The following is a 19,965-nucleotide window of genomic DNA, read 5'->3' as shown; positions in this document are numbered from 1 at the left end:
AAACCTGACTCGCTTTCAGTGGCATTTATTAAGATGTGTCAAATTGGTAACTAGAGGACGTGCGCGCGCAGGGAGAGGCGGTGGGTGAAGAGCGAGGGAGATCCTATCCACCCCACCCCCAACCGAACAACCGTCCACCCTCCACCCCATGCACCCGCACCGTTCACCGTCCCACTTCCCCGCTTGAGGATATGAGGCTTGTGCCAGCTCAGCCATGATCATATTGAATGGTAGTGCAGGCTTGTTCCCTCCCCTGAGATTCTGCCTGCTGGTTTGAGTATCTCCACTACAGGTTGTACACTAATGCACCGGTAAATGATGCCCCTCTCCCCCACCCCCCACACTTATAATCCAGTCAAAATTACGTGAGCTCAGACGAAATTCCCTGGGTGGCCACAAATGGCATTACATGTAGCCAGCGCTCTTTAGGGTCATATGGTCATAAGGTCATAAGAGAGAGGAGTTGAATTAAGCCATTCGGCCCAAGAATTCTACTCTGCCATTCAATCATGGGTGATCTATCTCTCCCTGCAAACTCCATTCTCCTGCCTTCTCCCCATAACCTCTGACATCTGTACTAATGAAGAATCTATCAGGTCGTGTTCCTACATTGTGATAGAATTACCCATGCTTGCAATCTTCTCTCTTAACTGTTTTGCAAAGACAATACAGTAAACCCTCGTTTTAACGAACCCTTATAACAGATGTTGGATATGGTGAACGGACCTGCCGACTCATCCCCGGCTCGCACTCTCCCCACTCGTTTAGAGGTGTGGTTTCCAACGCCACACCCGACTCGCGTTGCCCCAGCGAGCCCTTCTTCACCCACCAAAAGACACAAAGAACTGGAGTAATTCAGTGGGTCAGGATCACTGGAGAACACGGATAGGAGACATCGAGACTCTTCCTCTGACTGATTCAGTCAGCTGAGTTACTTAAGCATTTTGTGTCGTTTCACTCCGGACTTGCCGACACACTCCACCTTGGAAGCGACAGTAGGTGAGAGGGGAGGGGGCCCCATGCTGACCGAAGGGGCACACTGAAGAACAAAAACTAAAACAGCCGTGTAAATCAGTGAAGAAAGGCATGACATCGGCGCCTAGTTTCAAGGGGAAATAACACAAAGTGCTGGAGTAACTCGGCCGACTGAATCAGTCTGAGGAAGGGTCCCGATTTTTGCCGATCTTAACCCGCTGAATTACTCCAGCACTTTGTGTCCTTTCAATGCGTTAAGAAGAGTTTCTCTGGTGCACTTTGAGAGACAGAAGTGGCAATGGAATTGGGGCTCTAAGTGGCCGTGGAGACGGTGCGAGCCGGGGATGAGTCGGCAGGTAATTCCGTTCATATTCAGTTTTCCTTTTACTATATGTTTTATTTAATTTTCTGGCACTCCATGGTGCTTTAGAGACGGGAATGGTGTCATTAGTGGGCAAGGTGTATATTGTCATTTCATTTGAGCTCTGTCGGTCAGGAAAAACGGATAATCCAGAAAGACTGTGCAACCAAGGGTGCCGCAAAACCAGTGTTCAACCTGTATTTCCTTTTTTATTTAAGATTGTTAAGATTAAAGTTTGACAGCTCTGATAAAATGACACACTATTCTGTGATCATGTTGTTTCTCCAGGCTGGATCTTTGCTTCGTCCTGACAGAAGTGCAAGTGGTACAGAGAGCTGGGTACCAAATGCCACAATGCTGACCTCCCAGTTGCACGCAGCTGCAGTCAATGGAGACAAGTGTGCACTGCACAAGCTCATAGCAGGTGAGCAACATTATCAATAGTACAGTGCTAAAAGAATGCATGATACATTTTTATTTCTAATAGGTTTAAATGAAAGGCCTATTTAATGTTGTTATTATTTCTGATTCTCCCACCTGGCAATGCATTCCAGACACCTACCACTTACTGAATAAAACCAAAAGCCTTTGTCATAAAATCATCTTTACACTTTCCCTCTCTGACTGCCCCACTACCCTATCGATGCCTTCCATAACTTTATATACTTCTACCAGATTGTCACTCAATCTTCAAATCAATATCCAGAATAAAACAGTCCAGGTTTGCCTAACTTCCCTTTATAACTAATACACTCCAATCCAGAAATGTCCTGATGGAGCATGGAAGAAGGAAGACATTTCAGAGGCACTATGTGCACGGAAAGTCTCGTCATCAGAGCAAATAGGACAAAGCTGGATAAACTCAAAGAATGCAACTGAGTACTTAGAAGAAGAGGGGGTTGAAGTATAGTCTAGATAGTTGTGGGATCCTCATGACAATAAATGGATGTTCCCCACTGACCTATCCTCTGAGACAGTGATGAGGCCACAAAGGAAGGGAAGGGAGTGGGTGAGTGAGGAAAAATAAAATGTGTGGCCTGGCGGCTGTGACAGCTTTGATAGTCCAGTATGAAGAAGGAAAACGTCACCTATACATGTTCTCCAGAGATACTGCCTGACCCGCTGAGTTACTCTAACAATTTGTGTCCTTTAAAGGAAGGAAAGTGTCGGAGATGGACCTTGTGAAGGCGAGGACAGGATGGAAATTTGACATGAAATTCAATGCCATTTTGAGTTCTGTATGAGTTGAAGAAGAAGCATCAACATTTGATGCACTGAAAGAGTTGAAAGAGGAATTAATTAAGATTGAAGCAAAGATCTCACAAAGAGAAAGATGTAGCTTCAGTCCATGCAAATCCCATAGCTATACCATTCAACACAATGGGGGGGGAAGGGTAACCAGAGGGAGAATGGGACCCCTCAGGAAGCAAAGGATTCAACTGTGTGGAGTCATGGATGATGGGCGAGGTCCTCAATGAGTATTTCTCCTCTGTTTTTACCATGGAGGAAGATGTAAGGGACAATGGAAGTGTCTTGAAGACAGTCAGTGTTACAGTCGAGGAACTGATGTAGGTCCTGAAGTGTATGAAGGTAGACAAATGAGGGGACTGTATAAACACAGCTCTAATTTCTACACTGTGAAACCAAAATGTATAAAAATACCCTTTAATAAAATCTGACAATGTGCACTTTAACCACATGTGATTTTTTTTCTATTACAAATCTCAAATTGTGGAGTACAGAGACAAATAAATAAATGATGCAGTCAGGGTAGACAATGTAGAGATCGATCTCTTCGGTCGACATAATTCTCCCGTGCCTTTCATCCGCAGTACATGTAATACGCAAAGGTATGTGCAACTAATGTAGACAACGGTCTATAAAGGCAGGTGAGGAAAAGACTACAAAAAGTAGTAAACACTGCCCAGTCCATCATCGGCTCTGACCTTCCTTCCATCGAGGGGATTTATCGCAGTCGCTGCCTTAAAAAGGCTGGCAGTATCATCAAAGACCCACACCATCCTGGCCACACATTCATCTCCCTGCTACCTTCAGGTAGAAGGTACAGGAGCCTGAAGACTGCAACAACCAGGTTCAGGAATAGCTACTTCCCCACGGCCATCAGGCTATTAAACCTGGCTCGGACAAAACTCTGATTATTATGAACCCATTTTCTGTTATTTGCACTTTATCAGTTTATTTATTCATGTGTGTATATATTTATATTATGGTATATGGACACACTTATCTGTTTTATAGTAAATGCCTACTATGTTCTGTGTGCTGAAGCAAAGCAAGAATTTAATTGTCCTATACAGGGACACATGACAATAAACTCACTTGAACTTGAACTTCTGCCTTTGCACTGTGGACTGTGTGCATGTGCTGCACAGCAGCATACTGTGTCTGCGCAGTGCAGCGCAAGTTTCTTGGCAGGTTTTTCAATCCTGGATTGTCATTATCTTAAGAGTATCTTAAGAAACAAAGAGAGAAGAATGGAGTTTGTGTATAAATAATGTGGTAAGTAAATTTCTTTGAGACATATGTTTTCAAATACCGAATTTCCTGGCAATTAAGACGCTTTTTTTTTAACCCAAAAATGGCACGAAAATGTACCCACATCTTGGAGGCCGAAGGTTGGGTTGTTATCCAAGAAAGATAGACTTTGCTATCAAGAACAATGTTGCTGTACTGAGGGATAGCGAAGTCTACCCCTCATTGCTGGTAGCTGATGGGAAGCGGCTGTAAAGTCGGAAGTGGGTATAAAAGGACAGCGCAGCTGGGGGTGGGGAAGAGTTTCTTTCACAGCATGTGGGGAGTCAGACCCTAGTCAGCACGGGCAGGAACGTTGATAAGGAGGGTGTCGGGGATCATGCCAGCAACTCACTCACTCACCGCTGCCGCGACGCTCCGGGCGCGAAGCCACCGCATTTTGGCCCGGTCACTGCCTGGTCCGTGCTTTCAATGTAGACCGGACAGTGAGCGCACCAGCTCAAGAGCAAAGATCATAGAGCAAAGCGGGTCAGCGGGAGATGGATAACAGGACAGCAGGCGGTGGAGCTTACTCCTGTGTCAGCGCGAGTAATCTCAATTGATCCCTTGATCGTGCTGACACAGGAGTAAGCTCCACTGCCCGCTGTCCTGTTATCCATCGCTTGCCGACCAGCTCTTGAGCTGGTCCTCTCATTGTCTGGTCTACATTGAAAGACACGGGCCGGGCAGTGAATGCCATGCTGTGTCACCCAGCACAGCAAGTGAGGCCATGTCCTGCTCCTGGCGGCAGTCGGAATTTAAAGATTTGCGGTAAGCGGCTGACATGAGCGAGGACGGCGAGCGGCAGGAGAGAGGTTCAGACGGAGAGCACTGCCAGAGGTGAGCGGGCTGGCAGAAGGTGCTGAGGTCCCGGCGGCCGCTCGCAGCCACCCGAGCTACTTCCCTCCCCAGCCACGATGTGGTGGCTCCGTGCCAGGAGTGCTGCGGCTGCAGTGAGTGAGTTGCTGGCATGATCCCCGACCCCCTCCTTCTCATTGCGCCTGCCCGTGCTGACCCGGGCCAGACTCCCCACACGCTGTGAAAGGAACTCTCCCCCCCAATTGGTCCCTTGAACTAGTATTGTCATTCAATTAGATCACAACTGATTCAATCCTGTCTCAGTGTGCTCCCGTTTTTCCCACCATCTCTCCACCTGCCGTCACCCTCCACCCTCCACCCCCCCACCCATTCAGTAATTCAGATTTGGAAGCCTTGGGCAAATTGAATTGGCACTTTATTTATTTATTTATTTATTTATTTTTTGAGCGTGAGAAATTCTATGTCCCGCCAGCCTTTTTTCAAAATTTTGCAACTCAAAATGTGGGTGCGTATTCAAAGAAATACGGTACTTTATGAAGAGATATGACTTTTGAAGACAAATTACTTCATAAAATGCGACATAACTTTCCGGAGAGGAGAACAATCTGCGCATGCGTGGTTTTCAAGATTTTTAAAAAGTCGACTGACTGCCTACCCTGAGTAATTACTCATGACACGTGCCTGAAATGATGGATATTTGTCCCAAACATTATGGAGGGCACTGTACTTATACTCCCAGATCACTCTGCTCTACAACACTCCCCAGTGCCCTATTGTTCACCTTTAAGGTCCTTTCCTGGTTTGGAACTATCTTCACTGTCTACACTACCATCTATAACAGTGTCATCTGTAAACTTACTAATCATGCCTTGTACATTCGCAATTAAATTGTTGATGTAGATGACAAACAGCCATGGACCAAGCATGGATTTGTGAGACACACCACCAGTCACAAACCTCTAGTATGATCAACAACCTTCCACAACACTACCCTCTGCTTCCTTCTATGAAGCCAATTCCATATCTAGTTCGCTATCTTTCTCTGGAAACCATGGACTCTTAACCTTCCAGAGAAGCCTACCATATGGATCTTTCTTGACCAATCTAAGAAGCAGAGCATGTGAAGAATTTAAAACATCTGGGGGAAAAAGATACAGGGTTAATATTTCAGAATGATGAGCTTTCACTAGATCTCTGTGGTTCCAACCATCAGGATATACTCTGTATAGGATAAAGAAGGCATGCATGCTTGTTGGACTCAAAGCTCCCACAGTCCTATTGGCCTATAAATATGTTTAAGAGGCATTCGGACAGGCATCTGAATTGCAAGACATAGAAAGATATGGATCTAATGCAGACAAATGAAGTTCAAGTTTGAGATTGGTTATGTGTCTTATGCACTGGATATGAACTAAAACAATGACATTCTCACCTGCTGCAGATTTCTAAGTAAACCAGGCTATCATCTGAAAAACCAAAGTATGCAGTTTGGAATGTGGAATATACCAATTGTGGTAGTGCGAAGTCTGCAGCGGTTTGGTGCTGAGGTAGGGTTGTTCAGGGTAGTTTAAGAACCTGACATTTGTTGGAGGAAACTTTCTGGAACCTGGAGGTAATGGTTCTTCTATACAACCTTCCTAGTGGGGGCATTGAGAAGAGAGCCTCGCCAATATGCTATAGATATTTGGTGATATTAGCTGCCTTGAGACAATGCTTCCTGAGGTGATTTTCTAATTTTCGGAGGTGATTTTTTCCCCCCTAATGTCCAAATGTTCCCGCACAGAGTAGAGGCAGGAAGATTGCATCCATTCTTGATCTGTTGATCACTGTTGATCTGGTGGATGGCAAATTGAAGTGGGTCCAGGTAATCACTGGTGCAGAGTTGACACGTCATAGCCAACCTCCTTGAAGCTCTTCATCACAGTAGATTCATAGAGTACCACCAGTCAGTAGGCTTTGAGGCATGTCACCTTGCTCTTCTTGGGCAGTGGCATTATGTCTTTTTTAATCCAGTGGATACCTCTGATTGTAGTGAGAGATTGAGAATGTCTCCAGCCAGTTGGTCTGCACAGATTTTGAGAACACGGTCAGGTACTCATTAGGACCAGCTGCTATCAAAGGTTCTCCCTCAATGTATCTTCAATGTTGGCCTTGGAAACTGAGATCATGGTGTCACTGAGGTTGTGGGTGGGGCCTGTTAAGGTCCATCGATTTTCTCATTGAGCTCATCCAGGAGTAACACCTCACTGTCACTTGGTCTACTTGTTTCACCTTGTGGGATGTGATGACACTGCAGACCCTGCCACAATTGTCGAGTATCCCAGTGAGCCCCTAGTTTAGTCTGGCAGTGTCTTTGCAATCTTGATGGCCTTTTGTAAGGTCATACCTTGACTGTTGTAGGATTGTGATCGCCTGATTTGGACGTCGCAGTAAGATAAGCATCTGATGGTTTGGCAGCATCTCTGCCTAAGACTGTAAGAAATTGCAGAAAGTTCTGGATATAGATCAGTCCATCAGACAGTCAAGCCTCCCAACCATCAACTCCATCTAAACGACACGTTGCCTTGGAAAAGCAGTGAAAGTAGTTAGGACCATTTTCACCCCAATCATTCCCACGACTCCCCTTTCCCATTGGGCAGAAGATGCAAAAGCTTGAAAGGACGTACCACGAGATTCAGGAGCAGGTCTTCCCCGCTGTTATAACGGCAACGGAACAGTTCTCCCATAAGCTTGGGTGTAGGCTCTGACCTTCCAACCTGCCTTATTGCAAACCTTTGATTACTTTTCTGTAGCTGAAAAGCTTTAATGCTATAACATTATATTTTGCACTGGTATTTTCTCTTTCTACTACTTATGTATGGCTTGATTGTCCTTGTGCATTGTGTGATTTGACTGGATAGCACGTAAACACGGTTTTTCACTGTTTCTTGATATACCTGACAATAATGAACCAATGCCAATAGTCTAAATGGGCAAAATGGTTGACATGGAAATGATGGGCCAAAAGATCTGTTTCTATGCTGTATAACTGATGACAACCAAATGTGTTCCTGCAGGATAAACTCACCTATATAAGTCAATAAAACATCTCTGAATTCAACAACCTGCTCACAGAGTTCCAGGAGATCACAATTAATGACACCATTTAGTACTGTGTGAAGGGGGTTGAAGATTCCTCAGAGGATGTCCTATAGTTCTAGACAAGGCTGAATGATTTGGGCAGACAGGCTGCTGGGTCTGGGAATTGGGGGGCAGGAAATAGGTGATCACCAATGGTGGATTGGCCCTGAAGAGGCCAGCTTTGCTTTTGGACAGAGAACAGTTAAATTCTAGGAGAGCGAGAGGCTGGGAATGCAGGAAGAGTGAGAGTGGAGGAATAGAATGGGGAAAAAAAAGCAAGGGGCTGAGAGGTGAAAAAGTGAGTGAAAGATAAGGGAATTGAGTTGAAGTAGTAATGTGAGTAAGAGAGGGTAGACACAAAATGCTAGAGTAATTCAGCGGGACAGGCAGCATCTCTGGAGAGAAGGAGTGGGTGATGTTTCGGGTCGAGACTGAAGAAGAAGACTGAAGAAAGGTCTCGACCCGCAACGTCGCCTGCGGAGTTACTACAGCATTTTGTGTCTACCTTCGATTTAAACCAGCATCTGTAGTTCTTTTCTGCACATGTGAGTTAGAGATACTGAACATAGCTATGGGAAGATGGGGGAAGAACTAAAGGAGGCAGGGGATCAGGATGTGGTGTGCTAAGGATGAGGGCTGAGAAAAAAAAAATTGGTTGTATGCCTGTATGATCCGAAATTATGCATGCATTCATAAATATTCATATGCTAAGTGTGCAGCAGAGCCTGGTTTCCGTTGTCATGGGCCTTTTTGTGACTGGGCCAAAACTTCTCCTTTTCCACTCCATGTTGTAGTTGGAGAGCAGAGGCCACATTTTTAAAGCCATTAACATGCAAACGGATTGGAGTGGAAGCCTGTAATCCTTGATCCCGAAACTGAACTTCTATTTAATGATATCTTTTAGGCAACATTTCGTCATGGGTGATCACGTTTCTAAATGAGAGTCTTATTTTCTTGAATAACAAATGTACTGTTCGTACATGTCCACATTTCACATCCTTTCATGTGGCCTTTGCCCATCTATGTAGGTGAGATTTTCAGATGGCTGGATTTCCCCACTTGCAGAATGCAATTGGCAAATTATCAGATGTAAAGTGTCCTTAAAATAATAAATGTTTTCAGCAAATGTGATTTCTCAATTGTACACTTTGTTCATAAAGTTTCTCGTATGTTATTTTTGAGAGGATAATTTTCTGTAACCATTGTTTAGGCATAATGTAAATTGTATTTTATTACCCCCCCCCCACCCCCCTTGAAAAAAAAACAGGCTGATGTCTGTAATCCATCTGTCACTCCCTTAATGGTATGCCTAAGCTCAGGGGCACACTCTGAGAATTTGGTCTCTTGCCAAACCTACACTGTAATTTAGAATTTGCAGCTGAAATATTGTGCAGTAGAACTCCAGCTCGCCATCCTCATCTTAGTTGGTAGAATAATGCTTCTGAGTGGCATCCATTTTATTTGTATTCATTAATTCTGAAAGGAAAAGATTGCATATTTTTTATTGAAATGATATATTGACTTCTGAACAGTCTTTTAAAACATATAATGATCAAAATGAGTTTGTACTGGTGAAATAGTGAAATATTTTGGATTGCCATTGGTTGCAAAATGAAATAATGATGGAAATGAGCATGGCTTTTGAAACATGACATTTGGATTTAACATCAATAAACATTAAATGTGATAATTTAGTTAGATAGAAATGTTTTGGTACAAAATGGTTTTATTAAGGACAAAACTAATGGGTACACCGTGCAAAATGTGGACTAAATTCTAGAGTTTTTAATATATTTCGGTTATTTACTTTCTATTTTGAGTTACGGGGAAGTCAAGAAATCAGTAGTGTCAATTAATTTAAAAACAATAGGTTAACAATCAAATATCAAATTGTTCTATTTGTGGAAAATTATTATTTTTTAAATCAATTGTACAGAAAATTAATTGACATCCACAACATTAACAGCAGTTATTGTTGTTTCTAAAGGCCCTCACTTCTTATCAGTCAAGATAAGGAACAATCTGCCATTCCTTCCTACACAAGATATGTTTAATCCAGTTACCTACTGCAATATGGAACGTACAGTTACATTTTGTTTGATATCACTGTTTCTTAAGATATATAACACAATAATTAGAAATGCAATGATTTTCAAATAACTAATTCGGGATAAACACCTACTTTTGCCAACAGAGATACAAAATAATTAGAACTAGTTTCTGTTTGTGCAAAACACATATTTTCTGTTCGGTGATCTTATTTATACCAGTATGTTTAAAATAAAAATCCCTGTGATGATTTGAGCCATGTGGCAAATTGAAAAGGCTGGATACTAGGATTGAGAGAAAAAATTAGATACTGTGCTGAGAGATCAAGAGTGCTGGTGAGAAGCTACTGAAAAGTATGTTTATGGATCATCCGCTTTATTACACAATGACATCCCAGCATACAAGTAGTTTATTGTAAAATAATGTTAATATTTTATATTCTGTGATTGACGAGAATTAAATTTATTCTTCAAAATAATAGAGAAACATTTGTGTTTTTAAGCTTTTATGGTGTCCATGTTTTATATGAAACATAGAAACATAGAAATTAGGTGCAGGAGTAGGCCCTTCGAGCCTGCACCGCCATTCAATATGATCATGGCTGATCATCCAACTCAGTATCCTGTATCTGCCTTCTCTCCATACCCCCTGATCCCTTTAGCCACAAGGGCCACATCTAACTCCCTCTTAAATATAGCCAATGAACTGGCCTCAACTACCTTCTGTGGCAGAGAATTCCAGAGATTCACCAATCTCTGTGTGAAAAATGTTTTTCTCATCTTGGTCCTAAAAGATTTCCCCTTTATCCTTAAACTGTGACCCCTTGTTCTGGGCTTCCCCAACATCGGGAACAATCTTTCTGCATCTAGCCTGTCCAACCCCTCAAGAATTTTGTAAGTTTCTATAAGATCCCCTCTCAATCTTCTAAATTCTAGCGAGTACAAGCCGAGTCTATCTAATCAATAATGATTGTGTATCTTTGTAAACAATTTCATATTTTTTTAATTAATTTCAGAACAGTCAGAATATTGGAGGAATGCAAGGGATTTGTCGTATATTGATATATTTTAGCAATGGTGTGTTTTATAGAGAGTAATTGTCAAAGAGCCTGACAAAGGCATTTTGCCCTACCATTTCCATGGGTACCTATGTATACTAACCCTGTTTTCCATCACTTGACCTATAGCCTTCTGTATACATCTAGTATACTTTCATGTAGACTTTATATTATGCATTAAATGTAGTGAGACTACCTGCTTCCACCACTCCATAAGGCAGCATGCTCCTATTTTCAAACTGCCTCAGTGTTTGAAAAAAGGAATTCTATGTAAAATTCCTCTAAATCTCTTATCCATTATCTTAAACCTAAGCACTGTCACAGACACATCTGATATGGGGAAATGTTTCTCACCATCTACCCTATAAATGCCCATCATAAGTTTGAACACCTTTGAACAAGTTTGATCATCCCTCAGCATACATTGTTCCAAAATCCAGCCGATCCAGTCACCCCTTGTACTTGACATGCTCGGTTCTGACTGAATCTCCTTTCAATGGAGGGCTATTGGATTTCAGTATGTTGGTCAAATAAATGCTTGGTTATGAAGTACTGAGAGGAAGATGAAGAATGGGGGCAGGACTAGCACTGTGTCACAGAACAAAATGTGATCATGTGTTTATGGCATTGGCTTGAGCTGATCAGGAGCTTCCAATATCTTTAGAATGATATAAGGCCTTGATTAGTATTTCCTCTGTACTGAAAGAAGAGATGGGTAATAGTCCTTCTTCAAAAGATTATCTGCTTATCGATTCATTTGCTGCTGATGATACAATGGTTTGTGCAAATTGATTGCCACATCTGCCTGCACAGTATAGCAAATAACTGCAGAGATGAATATCAGTTGGAAAACCTATAAAGCTGTGAAGAAGTTTTTGAAAAGATGCAATTGGGGAGGTTAAGCTAAATAGAGGAGTAGGAATTAAAAATCTGCAAGTGTTATTCAGGAGGGGTCTAAATCTAGGCTAGCATTGGACATGCTAGATCCTGATCTTATTAGTTGCTGTACAGGTCTTTGTAAGGGGACAGAATCCCATCCACTGCAAATGGATAGTCTGTACAGGTAGTTAGATTAAAAAAAATGAGAATATCCAATGTTGAGTTTTCATTTTGCCCAGTTGCTAAGTGGTTACGATGACAAGGTAAAACACTCGACAAAGGCTTTCCTTCACTTAATAGTTTATTGTGGTTACTCAGCCAAATGTGAGGTGAGATTTGCGTTGGATTCACAGAATCAAGGTTTAACAAAAGATAAATGGAAGTAAATTGTTCTCAAATTCTTACTCAAGATTAATGTCATCAAAATTTCACAGTGCTCCAACTTTTCTGTAGCCTAAATCTATTCAAGCTCATTTTCAGTTATAACAAATTGTTTCATTGAAATAATTAAATTGTCTAATCTGACATTTAAAGCAAATTAATTTGTTCCTTCTCCCAAATTTTAAAATCCAGCAAATCCAGGCTTAAAGGAGACAGAGGACCAATTTGGCCGGACTCCACTGATGTATTGTGTGCTTGCTGACAGATTGGACTGTGCTGAAGCACTCCTTAAGGCTGGAGCTAATGTCAACAAAGCAGATCGCAGCCAGAGGACAGCTTTACATCTTGCAGCACAAAAGGTGAGTACGATTTATGAGACCCATATCAAAAAAGTGAAAAGGCATTTTACCTGATGGTATGTATTGTTATAGATCTATTTTTCTACCTGTTCCTCTCTTGATCAGACCTCTCATGTTATGGAGGAATTTCTCGATCTTCCAACCTACCTTGTTGCGGCACTTGCACATTTTATATCTGCACTTTCACTCTAGCTGCAGTACTATCTGCACTCTGTTTACATTTTTTGTACTACCTGGTGTTTTCATCTATGGTATGATTTGCCTGGATAACATGCAAAACAACGTTTTCACTATATCTCATTACAATAATATACCAATGCCAATAGAGAATCCTAAAAACTCTCAGGATTTATCCAGTTATCCCACATTTTTACTAACATATCACATAAAGCTATTTCTAACATTGTCATATAATGTCTCAAATTTTAGAAATTTTGTCTTTCGCTGGAAAATAGGAGCATGGGTAGACCATGTAGCATGTTCTGCCTGCCATACAATCATGACTGACCCCTTATCTAAATTCCATATTCCCACTCACTGGTCTTATCCCTTGACATTTCTTGTGTCCAATGGAGGAGCTGAATTCATTGTTATTCAGTTGAAATGAAAAATATTGTATATGCTCCTGAGAGTTGTACTCAAGAGTTGTTACATGAAATTTTGGATGGTGGGGTTAGATCAGGGAAAGAGCTTTCAATAAGCAAAAAACATTTGGGCAACATGGCATTGAAACTGTTTTCATGATAGGTATTATTCCTGATAGGTTACATTTGTTGAAATATGTAGCTATGTATTCAAGCCTTTTCAAAGAACCATAGGCAGATATTTTATCTGTTTGTTTTTGCCCACTTTGGGACTGGGGATAAAGTTTAGTCGGGTCAAATCAATTTGTTTGTCTGAAAGCTTTCTGGAAAGGATGGCCCAGCCAGCTGATTTTTATGGGTGGCAAAAAAGATAAATAAGTGATATGTAAGTGCTGCAGTTAAAAGTTCCAGGTCAAATCTGAGTTTCCAGGTCAAATCTGAGTTTATTAGTTCCAGTAAAATCCATATTGAATGATTGGTACTTTTCACTTTTGTTTACTATTCAATAGATTTGTTTGTAAGTTGAAGGTTTTGTCAGAGTCGAGTATAGTATTATTCTGTCAACTTCTGATATAAATAAAGATCACTATTCTTCATATTAAAAAAATAGTTTTTTTTAAAATGGCACTGGCGTATGGTGGCATTTTGCTAGCAGCAGGGCAGGATAATCTAAAATATACCCATTTAAAATTACTAACTGTAAGAACGGCACTAATCAGTGCGGTAACGAACAGATTACTAACAGATATCTGGATTATTAGCAAAGTTGAGATTTTAAAAATCAAGTCTTTAATTTGTCCCACCAGATAAAGCATAAAAAGAAGTTTAATTTGACACCTAATTCACTTTCATATCTCCAGTATTAAAAATGTTATGGCCATTTTCATACTCGGAAATTGGCATTTTGTTCCCTATTGCTTTTTTATTGACTTAACACAAAAGCTGTGATCGAGAACATTTAAAAGCCGATAACTTTCTTAAAATTTAAGAGAACTGAAATAAATTTTCAGTTATTATGGATTGAAGCATTCTGAAACAAATATGAAACAATCTTACTTAGATGACGAAATTAAAGCATATAATTAGTTAGTTACCTAATTGTAGCTAATTACAAAATTCAATTACTAGATCTAAACATCTATCCATTTCTTAAGAATAGATTAACATTTTTAAATAGCCTGTGTCCAAAAAACATTCACACAAGAATTCAGAACATAACATAATTTTTAAATCTCATTGTCATGGGTTTATAGGCCAAATGGAAGGAATTTAATGTTTAATACCTGTAAATTAATGGCCATTTAAATCGGCTTGCGAGTGGGATTTTCTGGAACGGGACCATTTGGAAAGTTGAGGATGCGGTGAATTTAGTCCCCCATATTGGCAACAAATACACTGCCGGTTCTTCGGGGGGAAAAAATCACCGTTTCGCAACTTAAAATGTGAATTAAATACATCTTAAGAAACACTTTTATACATAAAAATAAACTACTTTCTTTTACCTGGTCCTCCATAAAATCCGTCCCCGTTGTCGGCATTGACGGCTTCAGAAGCTGATTTTAAAAATCATTCCAGCGATTAACTTGTCGGGTGAATTTTTTTAAAAAAACACACGGATCGGCCGTAGGAACTATTCTTTAGCAACATCTTGCACTCCAACAAAATATAATTCAGGACCAGGTTGGGGAAAAAACCCTGTTTTAACCCCGACCCCCCTCAAACCCGCCAAAATCGCGCACACGGCCAGTGGCAGAATTGCAGCGCTGCTGAAGGTAAGTATTGTAACATACCTAGGATTATTTAAATGAATTAGCAATCTTGCATTTGCCCGTCGAACACAAATTCTAACCCTAAGATATTTAGGCACAGTCAATACAATATCTGGCAGCATCCAGGGAGGCCTTCATTGTGCCCATAAACGTGTCACCAGGACAACCTGCAAGTAAAAATGAAGTGTGGGGCCTACTGTCCAACCTCCTTCCCTAGCATCCTCTTGGCCTATGTACATTCCCTAGAAAATAAGATTGTCTGAAGGTCAAGATTGTTTTACTGAAGGAACATGGAAAGATGCTGTGATACTGAGTAATAGAGACATGCCTCACCCCCAGCTCTCCAGACTCTGCCTTCCAGAACGAAGATTTCTCAATCCATTTCATAGACTGGATGACGTTATCGAGGAAAGTGAGAGAGTGGTTTGAAACCATGAATCAATGGTTAACTCTTCATGGTGCATGGATTTGGCCGGCTTGTACAACTTCTCCCTCGACCTGGAACATTCAGCATGAAAGTTAATCCCTTCTACCTCCCAAGGGAATTCAACTCCATCATGCCCGCAGCCTACATCCCACCTCAAACTGACGTTCGCTCGCACTTGAGGAACAATACGCCGTGGTCAGTGAACACAAGACGATGTACCCCAATGCTCGAAGAAGATACTTACAAACTACCATACGTCTCATGCAACACTGATTATGAGAGTACCAGTGTTGACGGTATTTCATCTTTCAGAGGTGTCTGTCGCTCCAGCCCTTGCCTGCATGTTGCAAAATCGACCGCCTGGCTCTGCTCTTTCTTCTTGTTGAAATGCATCTCCGGTGAAGCGGATTGTACAAAGCTGGTTAGGGAAGGCAGGGAAGTGACTTTGCAAATGTTTTAGTTGGATGGTTGACTGGATGATGTTCAAGCACTCAGCAATGAACCTGAATGAATATGTGATGGTTGTTACTGACTTCAAATGGAAATGTAAAGAGGAGTGTGTTCCTACCACGATGTTCTGAGTGTTCCACAACAAGAGGTCTTTGATGAACTAGGCGATCTGCAATGATCTGTGCTGTTCAAGTCAGGCGATCCAGAATTCTATGAAAAGTCCAAGTGTGACCTTCAGAAGGCCATTGTGAACGTAAAGATATACTTTGGGACTAAACTAGAGACTCGGGCGGACATTTGGCAATTGTGGCAGGCCTTGCACGTCATCACTTCCCACAAGGTGAAACCAAGTAGCTCAAATGGCAGCAACACATAACTTCCAGACAAGCTCAATGCTTTCTATGCTGTCTTTGACAGGAATCTCCGTGGCACCCAGAACTCTCAAATTTACTGTGATCTTTGCCTCCAGTTGCTGATCCAGGTTGTGATGCAACCAGTCAACCTGCTCTCTACCATACATCTGTAGATGTTTGATGGAGTATTCATCCATGTACCGAGTCTCCTCAAACATTTGAGGGAATGGAGACATTGATGGGCCTTCTTTAACATTGCATCAACGTGCTGGGCCCAGGGTAGAGCTTATAGTAGCCAATTCATTAATTTTGAAATTATACCACTCGGCAAAATATTTGCATTCTAATTTGCATTTAATCATCCAAGAAAATCAGATAACTATTTTCAATGGAGCATCATTTTGGTTAGGATACTTGTACAGATTCCTGTTCTTCTCTGAATGAGACTACAGAGTATTTTGCATCAAATCAAAGTGATATATAAGAAGATATAGGAAAGGAGCTTTTCTTCAGCTCTGCATTGAAGCATCAATCTGTTATATATGCTCTAATATGGAGTAGGAATTTCCATACATGGCAAAAAGCACAACATTGATTTTTGTCCACCAAAAGTGCAGGGTACTGTATGCAGCTGCATGGATACAATCATATGCTTCTAAAATCACAGTTGCTTATTAAATCACTATTATTGTCTGATATATTCAATTATTGAATTCCAGCATTTTTATTGCGACATAATGTACTTTATGAAATGATTTTGTGTACTTCCTTAAATAAACGGTTACTTTAGGAATATTTAACACTTATGCCAGTCGAACAGTCTAGCCTCTGTTTAAAATCATTTTGTGGCAGAGAGCACTTAATTTACCATAGGCACTTACTCAAGCTGATTGTCTTCTTAACCCCACAAGCATTAATTTTTGTGTTTTGAATAATTGTAATCACATTTCAGAGCCTACTACCTATTTAAAATAGCAGAAAATGCTGGAAGGATGCGTTAGGTTAAGCAGCATTTTTGGAACTATTTTAGCAGTGTTCCGTCTTTAAATATGTTAAACTTTAAGATATTAATTTAATTTGCCACTTTGCACAGATTAAGTACTTTACTATTTATAGAGGCCAAGACAATAAAATGTATCTTAAACCAGAAATTGAAACACAACTTGAAGGCAGAGAGCATCTTTGGAGATTTGGTCGAGACAAATGCCTGTCATGTAGGCTGCTATTGACGAATGCAACCTGGTATTGACATTGTGTCCCTTGATGATAGTTGCTTTCCAGGCTTAGCTTCACTGGTCAAATTCTTTAATTGTTCTGGCCTTTCATTTAGTCAAAGCTGGAACTGCACTATAGGAAAAAGAGGAGGAGCAATTATATTACTAGTCTGGTAAAGCATACCATCTGTACTGCTGTCAACAATCAACCTGTCATAATGTTATGATTTGTTCATTTCTATACCTTTTATTAGCTTTCAATTGTTTTGCCATTTGGCCTTCGGAACAGCTGAAATGCTGTCTAATTTAAGAAGTTTGCTTCTTTCAGAATGGCCTCAGCAGGGGCAATGTTAACCGTCAAGACAAATAATCAATACCTGTCCTTGTCATGTGGAACATGTGTAGTTGGGCCTCTCATCTAGCGGATTAGAGGTCTAATTGGATTGAGAATAGGGAAGGTGGGCTGTTTCTCCATCTTGTCAGTGTTGTGCAACTGTCAGTTGTCATCCTTACACAAAGAGAGAAGCAGTGGACTAAAGAACGATCAAAGACTTACAAAGCATTTTGCATGCAGTTCAAAATATACAGTGCCCTCCATATTGTTTGGGACAAAGACACATCATTTATTTATTTGCCTCTGTACTCCATAATTTGAGATTTGTAATAGAAAAAATTACATGTGGTTAAAGTGCACATTGCCAGATTTTATTAAAGGGTATTTTTTATACATTTTGGTTTCACCATGTAGAAATTACCGCTGTGTTTATACATAGTCTCCCCATATCAGGGCACTACAATGTTTGGGACACAGCAATGTCATGTAAATGAAACTAGTCATGTTTAGTGTTTTGTTGCATATCCTTTGCATGCAATGAATGCTTGAATTCTGCGATTCATGGACATCACCAGTTGCTGGGTGTCTTCTCTAGTGATGCTCTGCCATGCCTGTATTGCCGCCATCTTCAGCTTATGCTGGTTTTGGGGGCTAGTCTCCTTCATTTTTCTCTTCAGCATATAAAAGGCATGCTCAATTGAGTGATTGACTTGGCCACTCAAGAATAGACCATTTTTTAGCTTTGAAAAACTTCTTTGTTGCTTTCGCAGTATGTTTGGGATCAATGTCTTGCTGTAGAATGAACAGCTGGCCAATGGGTTTTGAGGCATTTGTTTGAACTTGAGCAGATAGGATGTGTCTATACACTACAGAATTAATTATGCTATTACCATCAGCAGTTGTATCATCAATGAAGATAAGTGAGCCAGTACCTTCAGCAGCCATACATGCCCAGGCCATAACACCCCCACCACCGTGTTTCACAGATGAGGTGGTACGCTTTGGATCTTGGGCAGTTTCTTCTCTCCTCCACACTTTGCTCTTGCCATCACCCACATATAAGTTAATCTTTGTCTCATCTGTCCATAAGACCTTTTTCCAGAACTGTGGTTGTTCTTTTAAGTACTTCTTGGCAAATTTTAACCTGGCTATCCTATTATTGCAGCTAACCAGTGGTTTGCATCTTGCAGTGTAGCCTCTAGATTTTTGTTCATGAAGTCTTCTGCGAACAGTGGTCATTGACAAATCCACACCTGACTCTTGAAGAGTGTTTCTGATCTGTTGGACAGGTATTTGGGGATTTTTCTTTATTATAGAGGAATTCGTCTGTCATCAGCTGTGGAGGTCTTCCTTGGTCTGCCAGTCCCTTTGCGATTAGTAAGCACACCATTGCTCTCTTTCTTCTAATGATGTTCCAAACAGTTGATTTTGGTAAGCCTAGGTTTGCCTGATGTCTCTAACAGTTTTATTCTTGTTTCTCAGTCTCATAATGGCTTCTTTGACTTTCATTGGCACCACTTTGGTTCTCATGTTGATAAACAGCAATAAAGGTTTCTAAAGGTGATGAAAAGACTGGAGGAAAGACAAGGTGCTGAGAGCTCTCTTATACCTGCATTAAGGAGGTTATTAAACCAACCTGAGCAATTACAAACACCTGTGAAGCCACGTGTCCCAAACATGATGGTGCCCTGAAATGGGAGACTATGTATAAACACAGCTGTAATTTCTACACGGTGAAACCATAATGTATAAAAATACCCTTTAATAAAATCTGACAATGTGCACTTTAACCACGTGTGATTTTTTTCTATTACAAATCTCAAATTGTAGAGTATAGCGGCAAATAAATAAATGATGGGCCTTTGTCCCAAACATTATGGAGGGCACTGTAATTACGAAATGTGTAAAAAAGTGCATGACAATCATTTTTGAAGAGCCAAATTATTGTTATTATAGAACCTCTGATTATCTCTTGTTATTCTGAATAAGAATGTGTCAGAATAGTTTTTAAATGTGGATCAAGTGATGCAAGTATTCAGCACAAAATCTGTAAAGTAGTCTGAACAGTTCGTGTTAATAAAATAAGAATTCCCTGCAATATACTTTGAAAATATTGCCTGTGTTTAGGATGGTTAAATCATACAAATTACTCCCGAGTGCGACATAGGTTTCAAACAGGGTTGAGGATTCAGAATACTGTTTCAATGTAGGTGATGGAAATGTGTAATATTTACATCCTTAACTGTTATAATCACCAAATAAAGCCTTTATTACCAGATTTATTATGCATGTAGTCATTTGA

The 19,965-nt window shown here is 40.7% G+C and overlaps 2 protein-coding genes across 5 annotated transcripts in view; one reads left to right on the top strand and one right to left on the bottom strand.

The window, feature by feature from the left end:
* The window catches only part of erp44 (endoplasmic reticulum protein 44), a 317,180-nt gene that overhangs the window by 109,764 nt on the left and 187,451 nt on the right, over positions 1–19,965 (bottom strand). The gene's annotated exons all lie outside the window — the stretch shown is intronic.
* invs (inversin) overlaps positions 1–19,965 on the top strand; it is a 150,555-nt gene that overhangs the window by 36,153 nt on the left and 94,437 nt on the right. For 2 of the 3 annotated variants that reach the window (XM_055663137.1, XM_055663128.1), the window contains exons 3-4: positions 1,625–1,760; positions 12,366–12,532. In XM_055663137.1, coding sequence (XP_055519112.1) covers positions 1,625–1,760; positions 12,366–12,532 — 303 coding nt within the window. Of the gene's footprint in view, positions 1–1,623; positions 1,761–12,365; positions 12,533–19,965 lie in introns of those variants that run through there. The other variant, XM_055663146.1, reaches the window with a different exon arrangement.

The sequence above is a fragment of the Leucoraja erinacea genome, chromosome 2, assembly GCF_028641065.1.
Source record: "Leucoraja erinacea ecotype New England chromosome 2, Leri_hhj_1, whole genome shotgun sequence".
Taxonomy (NCBI): Eukaryota; Metazoa; Chordata; class Chondrichthyes; order Rajiformes; family Rajidae; genus Leucoraja; species Leucoraja erinaceus.
The sequence above is the reverse complement of the archived record's forward strand: the minus strand, read 5'-3'. Positions and strand labels throughout refer to the sequence as shown.